Raw genomic sequence first — 24,286 nt, 5'->3', positions numbered from 1 at the left:
TCACCCTCACCTCGTGCCCTCCCCTCACCCACACTGTCACCCCGACCCTCCACACCCACACTGTCACCCTGCGTCCTCCTCACCCACACTGTCACCCCGTGCCCTCCCTCACCCACACTGTCACCCCTGTGCTTCCTTACACTGTCACCCACCCACACCTGTCACCCCGTGTCCTCCTCACCCACACACTGTCACCCCGTGCCCTCCTCTCCCACCCACACTGTCACCCCCGTGCTTTTCCTCACCCACACTGTCACCCCTGTGTCCCTCCCTCACCCACACTGTCACCCCGTGTCCTCCCTCACCCACACTGTCACCCTGTCCTCACCCCCAGTGTCCTCCTCCACCCACCTCCTCCTCACCCACCTGTCACCCCCGTGTCCTCCCTCACCCACACTGTGACCTCGTGCCCTCACTCACCCACGCTGTCACCTCGTGCTCTCACTCACCCACACTGTTACCTCGTGCCCTCCCTCACCCACGCTGTCACCTCGTGCCCTCCCTCACCCACACTGTCACCTCGTGCCCTCCCTCACCCACGCTGTCACCCCGTGCTCTTCCTCACCCACACTGTCACCTCGTGCCCTCCCTCACCCACACTGTCACCCCGGACCCTCCTTCACCCACACTGTCACCCCGTGTCCTCCCTCACCCACACTGTCACCCCGTGTCCTCCCTCACCCACACTGTCACCCCGTGCTTTTCCTCACCCGGTATCGGCGTTATGGAGTTAGTGAACTGTAGTGGTCAATTAGATTTCAAGATGTGAACGAAGGAGAATTTTACCATAAATCTCAAACAAAAAGACTTTAAGTGTACCAAAGAAGTTTATTTGTTTGTCTTTACTTTCTGCATTTGTATAACGTTGAGATATTGTAACTGTTAAAGAAAAATGGAGCTGATTTAGAAAACGGAATCATTTCGTCAGCTTAAGGGCAAACTTCGTTCAATTTTCTCCAGAGACGAAAGTCATCCTTGTAACAACTAAGCATATATCTCTATAGGATGTAATGATAAGTTTGTGTGAATGTGCTCAATGATAGTGATCACCTTCCACATCATTGCCTTTCGCTTCACATAAGTCTCGATAGTGAAATACCCGTTTGTGGCGGTACCCTGGTCAAGCAATGAGAGGTGAAGGAGCGAGCAACAACCTGGTCAGCTCAATATCTACCAGTGTTTCATCATGTGTTGGACCTATATGACCCATAATGCCACTGCCTCTGACCCTCCAGCGGCAGTCAGTTATTGTTACGGTATAAACCAAACACATCAAGGAAAACTTAGGAGAAAAACACGTTTCTTATGTTTACTTTCGTTTTAATCATTACACTTAAAACATGTGAGGGTAGGATTAAACATTTCTTTTAAGTTTTAATTTTTTTATAGACTATAAGTTGCAGAACCATTTGTCGTTTATTCGAGAAGGTTCTGGCAGTATCAAATGAAAAGACAGTCATCGATAATAATCTGTTGTACAAATGAATCGATAACACTAAAAATATAAGAGTAAAGCTGACCTTAAACTTTTTGCTGCTCTCTCTCTCTCTCTCTCTCTCTCTCTCTCTCTCTCTCTCAATCAATTCATCACCATCGTCTCTTTACCCAAATCATCCCTCAAATACCTGCTAGCTTAACGACCCGCCAGAAAAACGAACACACAGAAAGCCCTTGGAGATTAATATACAATAAACACCACACAAGAAGAATATAAGAAACAGAGTGTAAGGAGAAAAAGAACAAATAAAGTAAAAAGAGAATGGTAAGATAACGAAATCGAGGAGAACCAGTTTCCATTTACGAGAGAGAGAGAGAGAGAGAGAGAGAGAGAGAGAGAGAGAGAGAGAGAGAGAGAGCCTTCATGCTTGGTTCATTAGTACTTTTTTTTACCTCAGGGAAAAAAGATGAGTTTCGAAACATTTAATTGCGCGTGAATTAATTATTAGTATTACATTTTGTACTTCAGGAAGTTCTTAGTCAAAGTTAAATAAGAAAGACTTTCTCATATCCGGGGACGTCTGCTTTTAGTTAACAAGCCGCCATGACAGGTAGGGCGAACTTATTACATTCTGTTTACTGAGTTGGGAGGCCGAAATCTTTTGTTGTTTGACGATACAATAACTTAAAGAGGAAGGAGAAACCCGTTGAGTTTTCTAATACCAACAAGTAGGAAGATATCACTTATCTTTACTAATATCTGTTGAGTTAATAACGAGACAGGACACTATGGTAGCCTTCTGAGAAATACACTTTAGATTTGCAGCTCTTATTTAGTGATGAATTTTTAGGGTTTTTTTCTCTTGTCTTTCCAATTTAGAAGTTTATATTTCTATTGTTTTTGGCAAAGGTGAAAAAGTTTGTCTCCAGGGGCGGATCCAGGAATATCAAAAGGGGGGGTCGAAGTTGTGGGTGGGGGCATGGCGAGCCCCCAATATCATGGACATTTTGAAGCCATGCGCACTTGATTTTAGGAGAGATTCTAAAGTCAATGGTAAATACTTTTAACTATACAAAATGCCTGAGTACAATACTGCATTAAAGATAAGTATTAGAATTTTCTGGTGAATAAAGGATCCGGCCCCAGTAACCCCCCCCTCCTCCTCCCCCCCTGGATCCACCCTTTCACCCTTGGTCTCATAACTTAATCATTTTCTACTCATTTACGAAGCCTGTGGTAGGAAGGTAGTATGCACTCAGTCACCTCGCCTTCATGGTGTGATCGCCTTGCCAATGAGTTCAGCCACCTAATACATCTTGGCTACTGTGATGCTTTTTTGCGACTATTACATCAGGGTATAATAGTGATCAGGTAAAATACGATATCGAGGACACTTCCGACAGGTATGAAACTTGTATGAGCTAAGTACTGGCCTCGTATTGTAATTTTGTTTTGTCATTATTATCATTATTGTAATCTCAAAAATTCAAATTATCTTTCTATTGATCCTATGTGTTAATTTTTTCAACCAGACTTAAATTGGCAGCGTCAGTCACACAAGCACCAGAATTTTCGTTGGAAATGCTACATTGTATAGGGTGAGAGGACCGAGGCGAAGCTCTTGAATCTACTGGCAAGTCATAAGTTTGTATCCGATCTTGAACTTGTTTTTAAGATATATTGACAGGAGTGAGAGGTGACTACAGTCTTTGAAAAATCGAAATTAAGGCTTTTCGTAAAGAGAGAGAGAGAGAGAGAGAGAGAGAGAGAGAGAGATGGCATCAGATCCACGGTTAGGCCAGGATTATCAAATAATCCACGAACGTAATTTTTTCGTTTCAATCAACCTCACATTGTACACCGAATGGCGTCGCAACTCCACGGAAACTCTACTGCAATGATATACGTTCTTCTTACTGCTAACATGAAAAGAAAATTATATACACGAGTCTCCTAAAATTTGAGCTTATATTATATACCAGAGACCCACACAAAACTCTCAGGGCAATCTTTGGTTTACACACTATTCAAACACGTTCCCCACCATAAATGTGCTGGCCTATTTTCACCAATAACGTCACTGTTCCAATTTGTGTGAATCAAGGGCAAATGGAGGTGTAGTCCCTAGTCCTTTCACTGTCCAGCCTTGAGTATTCGTGTCAGCCTCCAGCGTGCTGGTTTTTGCCTGGCCTCACCCTGGCGGACTCTGGGGCGTGTGAGGTGCTTAACATCAGGCTAACGGGGGTGAGGTACACACTGGGTCAACCTGCTTAAGTCGCCTTTATTAATAGCGTCGATTTCGTGGCCTCAGTTTGTGCAAAAACTTAGGGTATAATGATAGTGCTATGATAAACTTAGGGTTTGTGTCTTGATTAACACAGCTACACTACAACCACAACACACCTATATAACAACCACAACACAGCTACATTACAACCACAACACAGTTACACTACAAACACAATACCAATACGTTCACGGTGAATACTTAACACGAACTCATAACCACAAAATATAGGATGTTAAGGAGTGTTAGATAGTCAGGTGGGAGTAACAGAGGGCAGCGGGTCACTCCCTGGGGCCAGGTATACAGGCTCCAGTATCACCAACTTAGAGGTGAAGGTCGCCACGTCTTGCGATAACCTTATTTGTTTTTTCCCTCAGTTGTGATCAGCGTGGACGATGTGGAGCAGTGTGGGTGGCGATGAAGAGTGTGGGTGGTGTGGGGCAATGTGGGCGGTGGTGAAGACTATGGGTGGTGTGGGGCAATGTGGGCAGTGGTGAAGAGTGTGGATGATGTGAGACAGTGTGAGCGTTGTGATTCAGTGTGGATGGTGTGAGGCAGTGTGGGCAATGGTGAACAGTGAGGGTAACAGTAGTGGTTGAATACTGTATTGTGGACGGAAATAGACACTGTTTTGGAAAGGACACGGTCACCTCTTGCCCAATTTATAATATAAGCTGCAGGCATACTAATCTCTCAGGGTAACTGATGTGCCATAGTGCAGGCGCCAGTCTGGTTGCCCTCCTTTGGGCATTTTCAATGAACTGACAGTTTCTAGCATATCTCGGGACCAGACTGGTGATAGTATACTCCAAATAGTGAAACACCTCACTTGTGAAGAGCGTTACGCGGGACAGACCATCAACTTCCACACCCAGGTCCTTTCCACATTCGGTCTCCATTAATGATGTTTCTCCATTCCGTTGGGATATACGATATGCCTCCTTGCTATTGGTACGACCTAGATACATCCTCTTACACTTCTTAACATTGAATCTTAACAGCCATTCCTGTGTAGATCTTCACAGTCCATTTGGTTTCTAATTTCCCTGAATAATTTGGCATAATCCTCAAACATTTGTTTGGGGGAGTGTATAACTACTGGCATGTCATTTATGAAACAAACAACAACTGGTCCAGTACACTGCCCTATGGTACCCACTTGTCATGGATATGCATGACGATCATGAAGAAAGTCTCCGATCCACGCTAGCATGCTCCACTATATTCCATATCCTTCCAGTTTAATTCTTAGCTTTTCATGGGGTACGCTGTCGAAAGCCTTGGCAAAATCCAGATACAGTATATTGCAAATATTGTCATCATGTTCCAGGATCTGAGTCCAAGCATCCAGCACTTTAAGTACTGTGATTGCATCTAGCAAGAGGGTTCCTGTATAAAACCATGTTGGCACTCCTTTACAAGGTTTTTTCGTAATAGATGCTGCATCATAGCCTCTCTTATAATGCTCTCTAGTGCTTTACACACCATGCTGGTCAAGCTCACTGGTCTATAATTGTTTGTGGAGTGACACTCTTACTGCTTATATATAGGACTCACATAAACCATTTTCCAGTTGCTGGAGACTGTTTTTTTTTTCATGTAAGCATCTGAAGAATAGGACCTTAAGGGGCTCAGCATGCTCGTTGCATAACTCTCTTAGCACTCTAGGATGCACACTATCAGGGCTAGCATTCTTATGAACCTTTAGCTTTCACAGTTTCTTGTGCACTCTTCTGAAAAGATAATTTGTGTCAGAGCTGTGTCAAGCCCTGTTCCCTCAAATTCAGGGAGATTGTGAGCACTGAGGAAAATAAATTGTTTAATGCTTCCACCTTGTCCTAATCCAAGTCTGAGAAACTACCATTTTCAACCCTCAGATCTAATACGCCCACACGTGTCTTTAATTTTGAATGATGGTAGAAAGCCTTTGGGTTTGACTTGACCTCACTTGCAATTCACCCTTGGAACTCTTCTGCGTTCTGACTTTGCTCTGTTCTTGGGCTTGGCTTACATCCTTCTGTCCTGCTTTTCATTTGTTGTAACCCACCTCTTGAATTTCTGATACTTTTCTTAACTTTGTCAACTGCTGCAGGTTCATGTGTAATGATCTCCTTTCATTACTGGAGCCAGTGGGTTTAGTCCTAGGTATACTGTACACAATTATATTTATCAAATAAATAGTTCACTTTACCGGCTATGATTATTCAGAGGAGTGTGTATGTTTTTGTTTCTCACCGAGTCAGGCCAGTGAATACCTCTCATCTCCTCCCTCATCCTGTCATAATCTCCATTGTAATACTGTGTTTGAACCATGGCCTGCTCTTATCATGAACCAAGTAACAGTTAAATCTGTAGGATAATGATGTCACATCATGGTTGGCGTCAACAGGGGGGGCCACCATACCCTCCTCGTTAGTTATGATAAGGTCCAGCGGTTTGCATGTTTGTTCCCCTCTGTAATAAGTCAGATCTTTAACTAGTTGGAGTAGGAAATTGACTTTATGAGTTTCTACAAAAAGAGTACTGTAGTGGGATTATTAAGGTCACTTGGTGTAGTTTCATTCTTCTAATCGATGTCGCTATAGGTAAAGTCCTCCATGACAAGGAGGTGGGTAGGGTTGAGCACCACACATTTAAATGGAATATTGGTTGTATTTGTGAGCATCTTAGCCATCTCGTGCACGCAATAAATTTTAGGTTTCCGTGACCACAACAAAAGTTATATTGGACCAATCACGCCATGATGCACAAGAGGGTTAAAATAATTTTTTTCAAATTCATTACCCCACATTTAAAGTGCATTGATGATATCGATGTTAAAAGATCATTGCATATTTCAGAGTAAAATCACAGACAAAAATATCAATTCTTTAATATGAGAAAACCACAGATCAAAATGCATGTACTGTACAGTGTTTACATAATGGGTTTAAGAAAAACATATGATTGTGGGTAGTTTATTTCTCTAAACTAAATTCACATCCTATACAAAAGACTTTAGATGGTGAAAATGCATTTACAAACATGAAGGTATAACTCCTGTTGTGAAGTGAATCACTCAATCACCTTGATAATAATCCTTTATCTTGCTTAACATGTGACTTTTAAAAACAAAATTGAGTTGTTTCGGGAAATTTTCTTTCAATATAAGAGTAAGTATTACTGTAATGGTTATGTGTCAACCAACAACTGTGAAGCCATTAAAACCATGGATGAATGAGTGATTCAAAGTAAATTTATTTATATGTACACTATGTCTAGTATTCAGTGTCTAATTATCACAGTTTCTTCATTTTAGGGAAGCACACATCACCAAACATTAAATGGAGATTCATATTCAATGTGTGAACTCTGTAAATAAATTTATTTACATTTTATTTTAAATGACAACAAAATGTCATGTTAAAGGAACTGAAACTGAAATTTAGAAATTAATTTATCAACTAACCAGAGTGACCTAACAGCTTCCTGTACTTGTGCATAATGAGATATTTCAAATACAGTACAGTTTCTGAATGACATTACAGGGGACATGTTTATCACGCTCTGCCCCTCACAGCTTGAGAATTATAAAATTAACCCTACTACACTGTGTTTACTGATTAAATGTTACTACATATTAATATTCTGAGCAAGTGTCAGTAAAAGAAATAATAGGAAATCCAGAATGAACTTTAGTCATTCTGCTCACACTATCATAATACCCGACAGTTTGGAATACAGTATGACTGTAAATTTGTTGATTTGTCAGTGACAGTAATAGTACATTGCAAAGATAATAGTTATCAAACTGGAACTCATTATAAAATTAGTGAAGGCAATAAATGCATATATGATCTACCTGTGTTTGTTTCTGTCCCTTGAGTACTGTACAGTACTGTGACCACTACATATAATGCTAAGTAATTGCCCCTTCGTGCTCTGTGAAAGCCATCTACTCACTTCTTGCTTTAATATGTTTACTGTAATGTATGGTCTGGTATAAGGTGATGCTTGTTTGTATGACCAGAATTAAATATTTTGTAATTGTTGCTTTACAAAAATATAAAACACATTGCTATGCATTTATGAGGATATGTATACAGTACAGTACAGTATTTTGAATAGTGAAATTGATGATCCAAAGTAAAGAGAAAACAGCAACTTGATAAACTAATTTCTTAATACATTCACAAAAAGGAATGAATATAAATAAAGAGAGAAAAAGAGTAAACAGCTTGTATTTGCTCTCAATAATAGATGCCTTGAATTATTGTAGGAAAGACTCTTTAAGTGGTATAAAAAACAATCATACTAATTATGGTAGGTTGCCAAATGAGGTTAAGATTAATATTCAGGATAACATTGAAGCTATATTAAATCAGAACCATCGATATTCTGTTACACGTTTTGAGTACAACAGCTATGGCAGGTTTCATCACCCAGAGCCTTGTTTAAATGTCAAAGTATTTTAATTTCTATACACAAATACACTTATGATATTGTATTTATATCAGTAGTTATCACATTTGTAGTTATTAGAACCTAGTGTGTAAGTTGTCACCAATGCAAAAGCTATTTACAATATGTCAATTTGGAATCCCCAGGATCCTGTACGCTAAGACATTAAAGTCTAGAAGCATGAGACACCTCAGTATTAACTTCAACATGTAGAAGACCACGTTATCATGGATAAATCAATATACTTTTTGTTTAATATGTCTTGTGAAGGGATAAAGCAGGGTGATAAATGACACGAAAAGATTAAAATATTGTCTGTTTGGCAAATAAATACTGATTATTGTTACAGTATTAATTTTTCTTTTGACATTCAACAATTGCATCATTCGAGGGTCATCCTAATTTTATATCCCTTTGTGTTCTAGCAGAAATATCCAAACTACAGTAAGACATTAACATCCACAGACATACTCTAGACATCGGTTGACTGAAATTGCCTCTTGAACATTTGGAAAATGTTAATACAAAATAAAATATTTCAGTAGTACATAATGTAGCAATAAAGCAATGAATGAGTTATTATGAGAAAGTAATATCACTATGAAAAAGAGATGAAACAACTTCATGCTACTGTACAAACACAGCTAAACAACTGCTTAATTTCGTTACTTAGATATTTTATTCTTTAACAGATCTCTTGCTTTATCCATTGTTCCAAACAAAACTTAATTCTTAACAAATATATCAGATACAATTATCCCCCCAAAAGTCACACTACTGTACCCGTTGCTTTGATTAGAAATGCACTGCATTTACTTACAACCTTCAAATGCTTCTCAAAATAAAAATTTACATGTATATTTTATATTAATAAACATATTCAAGATCACAAACATTTTAATCTACGAAAATAAAAGATTTATTTATATAGACAGGAGAAAAAAATTACATAATATTTATAGACTTCATATACTAACAGGTCATATGCTTATAAAAATACATAATAAATATGTAGCAGTAATATTGGCTTCACCTTCTTTGTACATGAATAATTGTCTTAATTCCAAGAGTTGCATGCATGAATATATGACCACAATGCTAACACTATAACCGTAACAATTGCTAGTCATACATGTAATGATATATACATATGTTTATACTTATTAAAATATTGTATATAATGCATAATAGGTCATTAGAGTAATAAGACTTCTGTGGTGTATTGCACTTTTGGTTAATGAAAGGCACATCATAAAATTACCTACCAATCCATATGCTTTTTTTGTTTTCATAATTTCATGATAACATTAAAAGTGCAACATGTCTGAGAATGGTAATATAGTGTAGCAATAGCTTAGATACACGGTCAAGAAGAATTAAAAGTCCTGTGTCACTAGAGGGAATCCAGATTGCCTGATGTGAGCTTTGATGCATACAAGTTGATCACCTGAAAACCCCAAAATATTATTAGAACAGCACCAGTGTTATGGTATGATAACTTAGTCAAAAGGAAACTTGGGTACATATGCTGTACCATGCCAACAAGTCTGAGTTACTGCACTTTTAATGGCCATTACCTTCACAATGGGAAATTAACTTAAAAAATAAAATCAAAACCCTAACTTTATACAGTACAGTACAGTACTTTGACTTCATACAAAATGAACCAAACTTTGCTTGACTATTTATAACGACACATTATACTATATACACTGCTGATATTAGAGTCTCTGACAACATGTTCATGTTAAAGGTAATACATTGTTTATTCAACAGCAGCACTTGTTCACTTACTCTATAGATGAAAGCATATTGTTCCTTAGTTTGCACAGCACCAGCTCGGTCTCTCCTGATGGAGTACACTGTCCTAGGAACATCAACACTGCGCTGGTCCTCAAACTGTTTCATAACAATGTCACATGCCAAAAGTGTACCCGTGCGACCAGTTCCAGGACTGAAAGATAAAACAAACAGTGAAATATTGTACTTAAGTAAAACCTATTTTGTCAAGTTTCCAGTTGCTCTTTTACACTATACTAATGGGCTATATCTTACAACTATAATAAACAAATAAAGGCAACACTTCACTTATGGCCGCAGCTGTGAAAATAAAGGAGTCCATGGGCTGCAAATCAGAGGTTAGGTCAGGTTTTTAAAGGTTTCTTTGGTGTTCTTTTAGTATTTTACCCCCACATTTGCCCTCAAATTCAAAGCATATGACAGTGTTGATACCAAACAAACCTACAAAAACCTTACCTAACCTCTGATTTTCACCAAGGACTCTTTATTTTTGCACCTGCGGCCATCAAGCGAAGTATTGTCAAAATAAGAAAGTAATCCCATGAAATAGTTCCATTTTCTTTTATCGCAACAAAGAAAATGGAGGTAAATAAACAGATTCATGAATGAATTTAAATGCCTGACTTTGAATGAGATTAAATACAGAATTAAATGACTTTGAATGAGTTTAAAGATGTCACCGTAGTATTAAAGAGAATAACAATAACAATAACAATAACAATAGTAATAGTAATAATTTAGGTCATTTGCGCGGGAAACGTTAGAGAAGAAAAGCGTCTTAGAATTGTCTGAACTAATGATTGGGAAGATAAAATTCTGTAGATTCGGGTAATAATAATAATAATAATAATAATAATAATAATAATAATAATAATAATAATAATAATATTACATATTTAGTATTAATAATGTTATCATTATTATTATTTAGAGAATATTTATCATGAGGTTAATTAAGGACAGAGTTATATAAAAATTAATCTAAAATATAGAAATTTTAATAACAAAAAGTTCACATAATGGAACTTTAGTCAATTTTTGCCAAATGTATTTTATGTTATAGATTATTAGCAAAATATTGATAAGAATAAATGGATTTCAGGATTATTAGGAACTTTAGTACAGTACTGTATTGGTTTGGTTAGGTTAGATTAGGGTTAATTAGGTTTGGTCACTAATTGGTCACAATAAAAAGTTAGATTTTGTTAGGTTAGGTTGGATTATACAAGTATTAGGCTAAGTTAAAATTTGGTCATAATAAAAGGTTAGATTTTTAGATAAGTTGTGTTAGGTTTAATTCCTCTTTTTCAAGTGATGTATTTCTGTTTCATTATATCACAATTTAGAAAAAGAAAAACACTGTTATCACGAACATGCACCCTTTAATAGCTAGACAACATATATAATTTATGTATATATGCCCTAATTATATTTGTAAAATAACAGTAGAGTACTAAATAGAGGCAGAATGTTAGCCTATTTGTATCGACTAATTTTACACACATGCACGAGTCTAAAAGTCAACACACTTCATCACAGAGACACAACACTCTTGAACTCTCATGTTTTATCCTCTTCACCAAGACTTAATTCTACTTTAACTCACCTGCAGTGTACAACTATTGGCCCCTTTGCTCTGAGCTTTTTCCGTGTCCTCCTTACGTCAAGGATATAAGATATAAATGCCGTCTCCTCATTCGGTACACCAGACGCCGGCCACCCGGTGAACCACATGTGGGCCACCTCACGAACTAGGTTATTTTCCAGATTCTTGAGTTGAACATTGGAAACCACATATTTTTCTCTCATATCTCGAGATTTGAGGGTCACCTGGAGATAAGGAACAGTGTGTAAATCAAAGATGAAATTCACTTTTGGTCCATGTATAAAATATCAGTTTGTTAGGGGGCATTTCAATTAGTTTGTTTTACAGTACATTACACAACATACAGTACTGTACACCATTATAAGTGTAAATAATATAAAAAAAAATATATAATATATTCCAATATTCACAGTGAAGAGTGATAATGATGTATTTCCTTTCCATTATAATATACTACTGTACTGTACTGTATAAGGAAACTTGCATAATTAATTTTGAACTGAACAATTGTACGTAAATGATAAAAATGACAAAACTCACTTGGAAATCACCATATAATCGATGGCAATCTAACGTCTCTGAAGGTGGGAGATAATCTGCACACTTGTCAATGCCTTTCTCCACAAAGTCTGTTAGCATCACTACTACCTTTGTCTCTTGCTCCCAGATCATTCTCCAAAAGTCTGCTACAGTGTCATCCAAAGGAGCCTGAAAAAAAGACAATGATAAATAGAACTAACACACACAAAAAAGAATATTATTCTAAGAGCTATTTAGAAATAAGTATAATAGGGGTTAAAAAAACACTTGAATAAAGTGCACTAACTGTCATTGTTGGGTTATACAATAAGCATAATGGTACCTTTCGTAAAGTGGATTGCCTAATATACAGACAACCTAATGCCCCATTAAAAAGATCGTCACCTACCGTACAGTATATATTAACCCCTTCACTACACGGATGCACGTTACCACCAACACCCCATACTGTATATTATTTCTCATTGCTCTACATGAAATTCTTACCTGTGTAGCGATATAGTACTTGGATTCATTCCTGGCACCACGCACGTAGTTAGCATTGATGTATTCTGAGTTTCGGGAATCTTTAAGTAACTTTAGGAGTACTCGAGTCTCTGGTACAGGGATCACATTAGCATACCTGTTGTGGAGGATAAAGAATTATATGTCTGTACAACGTGAGATACTTTACAGTGTTAAGAAATATTTACTTTTCTCAGAACTGATTTACCCATAAACTATATTAATTGTTGCCCGCCATAATCGCTGTTAACAGAACTGCGTCTCATCTTGGATTTGTTCAGCTTTCCATTGAAAATTTTTATGCAAAAGGTTGTTTCCATACAACTCATTAATATTAAATTCAAAATGAGGTAAAAATAGTACTGTATATAGGGTAGTAATAAAAAAACTCATTGTTTGGAAGACCTCAGACAATATTTTTTATAGTGTCACAAATTAGATGCTTAATGTCTTTGATGAAATTAACAAGTATCACTCATAAAAACTGATATATTGTACTGTACAGTACACAATGTACAGTACAGTAAATCTTCAGTTCCTTCATAAAACTGTTAGAGTCATTTAATTACTATACAGTATACTGTTATTAAAGGTGCTTCACATTACAGTAATATCTCCATTAGCTGGAATCCCTCAAACCCGGAATTCTCCGATAACCGGAATTAAAATTTTCCGAGGGGCACATTTTCCGGAAATTCCGAGAAAAAATTTCCGGTACCCGGAAAATTCTCATTCCCGGAAGTGCTCTGCACCAGTTGTTCCGGCTAACGGAGATATCACTATTTAATTTTTATCATTAAGACATAATCAAAGCAACCCTTTGTTGGGGTTTGGGACCAGGACTGCCAAGGTGAGGGTTCTAGGCAATTATAATCACTCCGCTACTGGTACCCAGAACGATAAGACTTGCATCCTGACATTCCTGGATTTGAAGCTTTATGAAGGGATGTTCTGGATAAATTTCTGTACACAATTATGTGTACATCATTATAATTTAAAAAGATATACAAAATCAGTATTTGAATAATGTGATATTTCTCAAGAATTCAATAACTTGCCTGTTTTTATCCTCAACACCTGATGGCAACTCATCATACTTGGGCATGTTGACAGGAATGGTTCCAAACTCCTCATATACACCATCAATGTCAGAGATGAAGTGAGTGAGCTTGGCAAAGTTCAAGGGACGTGTGGGCCCATTCTAGAAGAGGATGACCAGTTAAACAATTGTTAATAATTCCTAACAAATCATTCAGTCAAAATAATTTGGGATATAATTACTGTAGTATACAATACAGTGTATCATAAAAACCTAAATTATATTTTGTTAGCTAATATGAATTGTGTCTTTCTTTGCAATAATAAAAATCATTTCCTCTGGGGTTTAAATTTTCAAAATTTAAAAGAAGAAATAAGAGGTACAGTAGATGAAAAGCTTGATATATAGTATCTAGAAGTCAAGATAAACTTACAACTGGAACAATAAAACACTGATGACATACTGTCAACATAGCTAACTCACCGGGTCATCAAAGGCCTGGTTGAGGTAAGATTTGACAGATCTACCAGAAGCTCGTCTCTTGCTCTTACGCCTGAAAGAGTGGTAGACAGAGACACTGTCCATACTGTAAGCATCCATGCTGACCGGTGTGCAACGACGCCCATAATAGTTGTTTGTGGCACCTCGTCTCTTCACAACCATCTGAAAAAGTGTAGACATTGTTGAAGTAGAGAATCATAAATATTATCCTTTAAATTTTAGGCATCATTAAAAAGGATTTAAACTTTATAAGCAGGAAATTCGAGATATTTCTTATGCCTTCTAAATATTTCTGATGTCTTCTGTAGTCATGCAGAACCTTAATCAAAGGAAATTTTACCTCTTGTTTCATTAAGCTCTTCCCATTCTCTGTCAAACCAGGCATTATGATGAATTTTTATGACATGACATCAAGCAGAGATGCTTATTAAAAGAAAACAAATGGACCTAAATGATTAGATGCTGATTCCTCTGCAGACAGGCAAAAGTTAATCAACTCACAAAGAAAAGAAGAGCCACAATAATTGTAATTCCAACAATGCTGCAGATGACAATGATCACAATGACAGAGGTGCCAACTGCCGCCACCTCCTCCAGCAATGGGTCTGAGTTGGTGGAGCCATCAGCACGGACCAGCTCCAACTGTGACACCTAGAAATATGAAAAGTTCAAAATTTAAACATTTTTGTCAGGCAGTTCAAAAAACTATTTACTATTACTACCTGTATAAGGTATACAGTCTTGTCTTGATATGACATCTGTAGCTAAAGTAGAAGGAAGTACTAGGGTGGTACTTGAGGGGTACAGGGGTTGGTTTAGGTTAAGGTAGTATAGTGTAGTGTAGTGCAGTAGTACAATACTGTATTACTATACCTGTACAGTATACAGTACAGTACAGTGCTGTTCTAAACAATGATCATTCCCTCATATAACAGCCTCATTTTCTTCATTACACACAACTAAAACCTCACCTTGGTTTTCAAGTAGGTCAAATCTTCACTTATTTCAAGGTCCATTGGGAAAAGTGGGAATTGTTCTGTTAATTCAGGATCAATTTTGCCAGAACTGGTGACGTAGAAATAAACGTTTGTCTTTTCGTTATCCAATAGAAGGTTCATTTTATCATCAGACTCAAGCTCTGAGTGACTAAGGTCTTCAGGTAGATGATTAATATGGTCTTCAGTAGATGGTTTGGTCGTGACACAGTCTGGCATATTGAAGAACTCAATGTCTCGAGGTTCCACGTACCTGTAGATGTATGATGTAATGTAGAAAAATTAAACATAATAATCAAAGAAAATATTATTTACAAATCAATTAGGAACAATGATATACTATATTGTACTTTCAATTGCCATTTTCTATCTCTTTCAACAGTAACAAATACTGTACAGTACTGTACATCTGATCAATACCTCTTTTAGTCCTTATTGTAATATAATAAATTATTATCTTCAAGCCTCAATATAAATAACCAATAAAAAAATACTAACGTTTTTCCTTCCAAATGCTGACTGATCCACTGTGCAAGCATGGTACGGAAATTTTGCTTGTGGTGACAGAACTCTCCATTACTGTAAGCTACAAGAGCCCTGATGTAGGGCAGAGGAAGCTCTATCATTGTGCCATTTGGAAGCATCACAGTAGTGGTGAGGGATGGTATGGTCTCTGTTGGGAAGAAGTGATTGTTTTCTTTTAATAAGGAGAATATATATTGCCACCAATCCTAAAGAGTTTTCCGAAGGAGTTAAAGATACACTTGTCTCTTCCTCTCTGCCTTAAAATGGTATTTTACATTTTTGTCCTATGTTTTCTTAAAAATTTGCAAGCATTAGAATTTCACTGGAATTAGTTTTGTCTGAGTTTCCGTCACAAGTTTACATATACTGTATTCAAATGCCGAGTAGTGTACTATGCATTCTCATAAATAATCTATACTGTAATATTAAAGAAGCTACTGAATTAATATTAATTTTTAAAAACTTTTATTTAATGAAGACAAAATCAATGCTTGGACTACTCCCCAGCTGGTAATAACACTATACATTTCTAAAAGAATTACTGTACAAAGAAAAACATTAACTGATTTAAACCCGACGTTTCTTTTAAAATATATTCAGAGAAAAATTAAATACAGTAACGAGACAGTCCCTGCCATGAAGAATGAGAGTAAAATGATTAGCTCAGTTCTGTACAGACCATAAAAGTTTACATCAAAATTACTTCTCAGTAGATGGGGAAAGCTGACACTCAAATACAGGTCCAGTACTGTACAGGTATAAGCAATGGCAAAACAAAGCAAAAAGCAAGAATATGGGGATGTTGCATTTGCTTAAAGAATACATCTGGCAAGTATGGCACGATTAAGATAGCATCATTAAGTGAGGCAGTTGAATTTATTATACCTGTATAGGCCTTGTAAACAATCATCAGGGCATGTAAAAATGTTCATAAGGAATAGCAGTTTTTTTGCATACTTTACATGGATTAAGTCAATATACAAGATAAAAATACAAACACATACGGTAGTACTGTAAACTATCAGTTAGATTAGTTAACATAAACTTCTTAATTGATCAAGTGTGGAGATGAGGCAGAAAGATTTCTTGAGTCCTGACAGCAATAGTCCATATATTCTGAGTCACAGAAGAGACTCATGAAATAGTGAGACCAAGGAAATCTTACAACTCAGTATATACACAGAGCCTACCAGTTGGGACCATGAAGGTGGGCACTTCACTTGAGGGTGTTGTGGGAACTGGTGAAGTGGAGGTTGTTGGTGGTACTGTGACTTTGGTTGTACTTGTCTTTGTTGTTGTGGATGTGGTCGGTGTTGTTACTGATATAGGTGTGGGGACCTTGGGTGTTGAAGATGGGATCTCTGCCACTGTTGACACTTCTTCAGGGAAGAGAAAAAAGTTTGATATTTCTTACAAGCCAAGTGATTACCTGTACAAAAAATGGATCACTAGATGAATTTTATTACAGGTAGTATTTTACATACAGTAATTTGCTTTTGAGTAGTTAAAATCCTCTGTTTAAAGTGTCTTTTGTATATGTACAGTAATACACATACAGTATTTTAATACTGAGCTGAATTTCCAATGCAGAAACTACTACCAAAACATTCTCACCTTCTTCAGGAAGTTCTTCGTGTGTACCTTCTTCAGTGCCCTCGGTAGGTACTTCGGGAGTTGTGATCTGTGTAGGACTCGTGGTGGGGACATCTGTGGCTGTCGGAGCAACCAAGGTTGGTGAGTCCAAAGCAGGACCAGTAGAGGACGTGGGGAGGGTGGCTATTGATGCTGAGGACATGGGGATATCTGGAGTGACTGAGGAATCTGAGAAGTCTGGTGGGATGGAGGAAAGTGAAGGAACTGAAGATATGTTTTCAGTATTTGTTGATGAAGGAGTAGCCAAAATAGATGAATCAGAAGAGCTGGGGAATATTTCTGGAATGTACTCAGTTGGGGAAGAAGGTAGTTTTTCTGTCACTATAATGGTGGGTTCAGGGCTCTTCTCTGTTAGTGTGGACTCGACCTCAGACACAGCAGTGACAGTTATAGAAGGGGTTGGTACAGGTTCAGTAAACATTGGAACCAAAGATATGGAAGTAAATTCATCCTTTATTGGTGTGTGAACTGTTGTGGGGAATAAAATGGGGGAATATTCAGTTTCTTCCTTTATAATTATACTAGATGATAAATGCTCTTCTACTGAAGACTGATCAAAGTGTGACTCAAGGTCAGTTCCCAACACAGGGGTTGCTGCAGAAAAATCTGTGACAGAAGGTGAGTGTGCAAACTTAGTGCTGGAACCATCAAACGGTGCAGGGAGTGTAGCAGTGCTCTCAACTATTGCAGGGGTAGAAGTTGGAGAAAGATTGGTACTAATATCAGGCAATACCTCAGTATGAGGCAAAATGCTAGACTCATCAGTTTCACTCTTAATTGGGGTAAATCCACCTGTCATTTCTGGGGGCAGTGAAGAGATTTGGGAAGTGGTAGGCACCACAGAAGAGGGAGAGGTCACTGACACAATTTGAACTGTGGTTTCTGTTAGATCCATAACAGGAGTCCAGGTGGCACTATCATGTGGTGTTACCCTATCACTGTCTGTTGAAGTGACCACAGGTGAAATTTCTCTTTGACTGGAGGGTGGATCTGTAGGGTCTTCTTCAGGTAAAGTAATTACAATTGGCTCATCTGAGATCCCTTGGTCTCTTTCTGTTGTGGTCCCCAGTACATCCCCCTCTGGTAAATGGGACAAAGAGGACCTATTTGATGTAGAATCTGTGGGCTCTCCCATGCTCTCAGTTGTTTCGAGAACAACTGGGATATTATTTTCAGATAAATCTGTGTCTAATTGTGTAACATCACTTGAGGGGTCATCTATTGAATTGACACCTGGGGTTAATTCTGAACTCTTATTATTGGAGGGTTCCAAAGTGGAGGATTCTGTAATGTCTTGTGTGGGGTCGGCATCCTCAGATACATTATTACTGGGGGTGGTAACTGTAGCTTCTGTTGGTATAGGAGTGGTAATAACATCATTTGGACTATCATTCTGTGTGGATTTGCTATTATCTACAGGAGATGTTGTAGACTGTGCAGTAGTCTCCAGTAGTTCATCGATGCTAACTGTAGAGGAGGAAAGGGCAGGGGTCTGAGAGACATCTGAGTCAAGGGGATCAGTTTCTTCTTTGGGAGATGAGGAAGTAGCCAAAGCAGTTATGGTATTGGTATCTGGAAAACTAGTAGCAGAAGAGGTTGGCTGAGAGCGTAATAGCTGTGTATTTACAGTTCGAGAAGGCGTTGATTGCGATAAAAGCATCCACAAAGGAGTTCTAGAGGAGTTTGCAGCCTGCGAAGTACGTATAAAAGTTGGCTTTACACTACCCAAGGCACTTGTGCTTGTAGTTGTCATCAGGTCACTCTCACTAGCAGGGTTGGGTTGAACAGGGGCAGAAGTGGTGTCTGAAGGGAGAGAATTTGGTTCGCCTGTACCTGGCAATGCTGCAACACTGACATCAAGAGGGACTTCACCAGCTGTTGTAGATTCAAAATAATCAGGGTCATCTCCAAGAGTATCTGGACGAGTCTGTGGAGGTCTTGGTCCTGTGGTTTCTGTGCCATGATCTTGGGTATCTTTGGCAACTAATGTTACATTGACATTATCTATTTCATCATCTAAGGTATTGTCGACAACTTCTCTCTCCGCAGGCTCATCAAGTATAGCAGAGGCTGACGGGAAAGCCAGTGATGAAAGTGGTGTAGCAGCGAAAGTTGTTCTTGAAGAGAGGCTATCCGTAGTCTCTACTAGTACTGATGGGCCCAAACCAGATAGAGAGGGAGTGACAGTAAATGGCCTTACTGCCTCCATGAGGACACTTGATTGTAATTCTGAAATACTCGAGGACAGCTCAATAACAGGTTGCCTCAAGTCAGGTGCAATAGAGGGTGATGCTGAAACAGGCACACTTAGATCTTCTTCATGAAAGAGAGGACCTGGAACAGGAGTTGGGACAACCGAGGGCAGGTCAAAGAAGTACTGTGTTACAGGTACTTTGCTCACGGTGAAAGTTGGGTCAATAGAAGGCACTGGTGTAGAGGCAGGAACAATGGCAGATGAAGGAACTGAAGATGGAACAAAAGCAGTTGAGGGAGATACAGTTGGGAATCTTATTGTTGGCCTTCGTGTTGGTCTACCATTGTTGTCTAGGAGGTGAGAGGGCCAGTTAGGTAACCAATCTTCTTGATCTGTATCGCTGAGAACACGAACCAATGACGATGGTCGAGTAAATGTCACTGATGGCTCAGGAACAGCTGTTGTGAGGGATGGTCCGCCCGAGTATATGATGCGTCGTGTCAACTGAGGTACAGTCAAAGTAGTTCCCTCCAAGTCTCCATCATCTAATCCTGCTGTAAAGCCAGTGGGATAGTCGTAATACTCCATTGCTCCTGTTCTTCTACTAATTTCATCCTCAGACAGCCCTTCAGACTCTGTTGTTACTGCCACCTCATCCATCAAGTCATAGTCGAAGTCAGGAAGAGTAGTTTCCTCCACCGGTTCATCAATGGCTGTTGCTAGCTGAGGATCGTCAGCTGAGGAGGCTCCCTGGGAATTATAGTCAGCAGCATCTCCAGGGTTGACAGCAACATCAGCAGCATCCTTAGCAATATCGGCATCCACATGATCAGTCGCAGTGGCTAATGAAGTGATCCCTACAGCTCCAGCAACCGCAGAATCACCAGTTGTGTCCAGGTCGTCGACGAGGAAAGAGTCTGCGCTGCCAACACTCAGTTGACCTCTCACACCTGCAAAATATGATACAATTAATACATGTACGAGGATATTTACTCCCAAGCTCTTCTTCCATAACTCAAGAGTGAACAAAATAAAAGAGTAACTGCCCCACCCACACTCACTCAATTCAATCATTGTCACTTATTCATTCTTACTGGTTTAATGTTCATATTCTGTTAGTAATGATATATTTACCCTAAACAAATAAAAAAAAGTAATTCTTATAATATAGACAACCTCAGAGTTACCTAAGTGTGTACAGTACAACCTGTTCTCACTGATACACACGAAATAAATCATATGTGACAATTATTACATTAATGATCATACAACAATGCTAAACATTATATAAAACTACATATAGAAGAGAAGATGATAGAACGTCAGTAATGGGGATGAGTTGTACACGTGCGTTAAGACTATATTCTCAAGTGTTACGCGCCAGTTGAGGAAAGTATCTCGGGCAGTACCAGATCAGGTTGTGTCATGTAGGGAGAGCTAGGAGGGCTACTCTGATGACTCGCCAGGTACAGTGAAGGTATTGACCTCTAGTACTGTACCCCAAGCGTCACCTACACCCAAGGTTAGTGTTGGCGTTCACCTACACCCAAGGTTAGTGTTGGCGTCACCTACACCCAAGGTTAGTGTTGGCGTCACCTACACCCAAGGTTAGTGTTGGCGTTCACCTACACCCAAGGTTAGTGTTGGCGTCACCTACACCCAAGGTTAGTGTTGGCGTCACCTACACCCAAGGTTAGTGTTGGCGTCACCTACACCCAAGGTTAGTGTTGGCGTCACCTACACCCAAGGTTAGTGTTGGCGTCACCTACACCCAAGGTTAGTGTTGGCGTCACCTACACCTAGTGACCGTGAATATGAAAACTAACAGGTTATTAATAGGAACGAAGGTTCTTCCAGTGACTGCCCCTCCCTCCTAACAGGTGCTAACCGATTGCAACTACAGTAGTTTAATATGATTGTCCCCATATATTTTTTTACGTTCTTTTTGTGTACTTTTAACCTTCTGTAGAGAGAGAGAGAGAGAGAGAGAGAGAGAGAGAGAGAGAGACGCCAGCAAGTTCAAGTGAAATAGATGGTAAGACAGGGAAGCACCTCTAGATGATCAGGGAGGGGGGGTTACGGGGGGTCATTTCCTGGGGGGTAGGGAGTAGAGGAGGGGAGGGAGCACAGGTGTTGATGACGCACTGAGGGGTGGGTGACCTACCTCCTCGCCTGACTAATTTATACCACGACGACACGCTAGGGAGGAGTGTCCTTATAAAGTGTGTGTCTGCGTATCAACAAAGATCATTAAGCGTGTATTCTAGTTTAGTAAATACATTAGACATCGACATAAAGATACGTTGTTATCTATTATTTCAGGATCATTTACTTGAGATATCGTCATCCACTCCTCCTCCTCCCTCTAGCCTTTACAGGGGTGTTTTATGAAGGCAAATGAATCAATACAGAGATAAATACCAAAGATAAAAATGAATTTATTGTGATTAAAAGGAGATATAAGCAGAGTTCTAGCATGTAAAAAAAAAATACGACTATCAGTATTTTCCTCAATACATCTATACCAATTTAAAGTCAAGACCATTACATGAACCGTAATTAAGGCTCAGATTTATAAAGCAATATATTAATTTGACAACCATTTGCTGCTAGAGCCATTCACCAATACAGAGAATTTCTATATTAATCAAAAGTGAAAGGCCAGGCACACTGTAACCTCAGCATTACCAATATATTCAGCTAATATAGACCGTATTATATTAATGGAATTTAATGCTTAACATAAATTAATATAACAAAGTGAATAACTAATTATTGTCTGAGTTATTCTTCTACACAAATGATTATTCATGTTTGTGAAAAGTTAAGGGATAAAGGGCCTAATCTAAAATACATATACTGGGCATAATTAAATGATTACAGCGTACAGTATATATGAATGACATTTATGGCTCTTTATAACTTCACAATATATCATAATTCAAAACTAAACCTTACCCGAATTGTTCGTTTGGACAGAGAATTATTTACGTTAGTTAAAAGTGAAAGGTGTGGGGGGTGAGTAATGACTGTCAACATTGCACTGGTTGGTGTGGTGTTAGTGACGTCACTCATTTATCACTTTCCCCTCAAGAGAAGTTATCTATTATCATTTATTAGCGGTGATAACCTAACGTGGTGTGAAGAAAATCAATCAGTAATAGGTTAAAAAGACTTTCTCTCGTGATGTTACAACAAAGGTGATATAATTAGAAGTAGAAAGCGTGTTACTGTACGAGTTGACGTACGTGTGTGTGTGTGTGTGAACAAACTCTTTAAGTATGTAATCAAATAATCCAAATAATTGGTTCTGTGTTACATGCACATAAACTGATCCTATGTACAGCATGTCATAAATAAAAAAAAAATCCTTTAATTTATTATAGTGAACAGATGTACATAACACCCACATTAATGCTCTCTAGAATGGGAAAGGCGGTATTTTACACATTCAGAAAAGGATTTTTTTTTATAAATTAATGATTAAACAAACGACACAACAAACTACTCACCATGAGCCAAGATAATGAAGAGGCAGAGCCATCTAGTGACTGGCGGCGGCATCTTCATTCTGTGGGGATAAACATATCAACCATCAGTTCTGTTGACCATGTGTGTGTATTGACTTAAAACAATATTCTCCTTCAGTTCATAGTTTGAAAATCCAACTGAGAATATTAGGAAAGAATATGTTACAAAAGAAGGTCTAGTTGTGTAAAGCGACCGGGAGTACTATGCTAACACTCCTCATTTATCACAGCAGGAAAATGAATGACGACAGCGAATGAAGGGCGTGTGTGTGTGCTAATAGGGTCACCCTCCACTATATCAGTACATTATATCGTGTAAAGACTTAAGAGAGAAGTAAATGATTTGTATGGGCTCCAGTCAACTGCGTGTGTACTGTATGTGTATAAAGAATCCGTTTATAGTGTGACTTATACTAACAATGTAAACTTGAACTTAAATCTTGGCACGTGCTTAAGTTACAGTACAACTCGTGTAGGAAGGAAATTGTGTTTAATATTTGGAATCTGAAAATCTCTACCAATTGTCAGAAAACTGGAAACGTCATGGGTAAATATGCAACAATTTTCATGGGAATACGTAATAATTTCTCTAGAGTGCAGCTGCTCAAGGTCACCGAAGGACATCCCTGGTGGGTCGAACAAGCAATAAGGACAGCCTGGTGAAAATACCCCAAGCTGTGAGTGTAGAAACGAACCCCACGAAGCTAACTGGCAAATCAAGGTCAAAAAAATTAATGTCACCAGCGTCCCCACGTGCGAAGGTGTACAGTTTAACAGACACACACACACACACACACACACACACACACACACACACACACACGTCTGAACTTGAGTATAAATGCTAGTGATTTTATGATGTAAGTTATTCAATGTATAGTGTACAAGACCCGCGACAGCTAGTTATGCAAAACCACGTATATGCAAGTTGTTGTGGTATATGAAGTCAACAGAGATATGTGTGTGTGTGGCCTTGTGCTAAGGTGATGACAGAGATCCAGGGAATGAAATTGATCTTTATTCTTTATTTTCATCTCGTTAACAATGATTAGTTATTGGTCACTTATTTGTGATTTCATCCCCAGAATCACCACCATAACAACCACCACCATCATCATCATCATCATCATCATCATCATCATCATCATCATCATCATCACTACCCTCACCACTGCTACCACCACCACCACCACCAACCACTACTGCCACCAACACTACAACAACCAGCATCACC

At 38.6% G+C, this 24,286-nt stretch overlaps 1 protein-coding gene across 5 annotated transcripts in view; it reads right to left on the bottom strand.

Annotated features, from left to right (window-relative positions):
* Nucleotides 1-6,668: 6,668 nt before the first annotated feature.
* Nucleotides 6,669-24,286, bottom strand: part of LOC121863525 (mucin-17-like) — an 83,918-nt gene continuing 66,300 nt past the window's right edge. For 4 of the 5 annotated variants that reach the window (XM_042362210.1, XM_042362211.1, XM_042362209.1 and 1 more), the window contains 13 exons: nucleotides 23,035-23,093; nucleotides 17,290-20,472; nucleotides 16,866-17,054; nucleotides 15,649-15,823; nucleotides 15,127-15,403; nucleotides 14,657-14,806; nucleotides 14,138-14,317; nucleotides 13,674-13,816; nucleotides 12,598-12,733; nucleotides 12,112-12,279; nucleotides 11,572-11,795; nucleotides 9,960-10,119; nucleotides 6,669-9,612 (listed from right to left, as the gene is read on the bottom strand). In XM_042362210.1, coding sequence (XP_042218144.1) covers nucleotides 9,559-9,612; nucleotides 9,960-10,119; nucleotides 11,572-11,795; nucleotides 12,112-12,279; nucleotides 12,598-12,733; nucleotides 13,674-13,816; nucleotides 14,138-14,317; nucleotides 14,657-14,806; nucleotides 15,127-15,403; nucleotides 15,649-15,823; nucleotides 16,866-17,054; nucleotides 17,290-20,472; nucleotides 23,035-23,092 — 5,097 coding nt within the window. In that variant the 5' untranslated portion in view covers nucleotide 23,093 and the 3' untranslated portion in view covers nucleotides 6,669-9,558. The remainder of the gene's footprint in view (nucleotides 9,613-9,959; nucleotides 10,120-11,571; nucleotides 11,796-12,111; nucleotides 12,280-12,597; nucleotides 12,734-13,673; nucleotides 13,817-14,137; nucleotides 14,318-14,656; nucleotides 14,807-15,126; nucleotides 15,404-15,648; nucleotides 15,824-16,865; nucleotides 17,055-17,289; nucleotides 20,473-23,034; nucleotides 23,094-24,286) is intronic. The other variant, XM_042362212.1, reaches the window with a different exon arrangement.

Source organism: Homarus americanus, unplaced genomic scaffold, assembly GCF_018991925.1.
Source record: "Homarus americanus isolate GMGI-L3 unplaced genomic scaffold, GMGI_Hamer_2.0 scaffold41366, whole genome shotgun sequence".
NCBI classification, from domain to species: domain Eukaryota; kingdom Metazoa; phylum Arthropoda; class Malacostraca; order Decapoda; family Nephropidae; genus Homarus; species Homarus americanus.
Note: the sequence above shows the minus strand (reverse complement) of the source record. Positions and strands in the feature narration are given on the sequence as shown.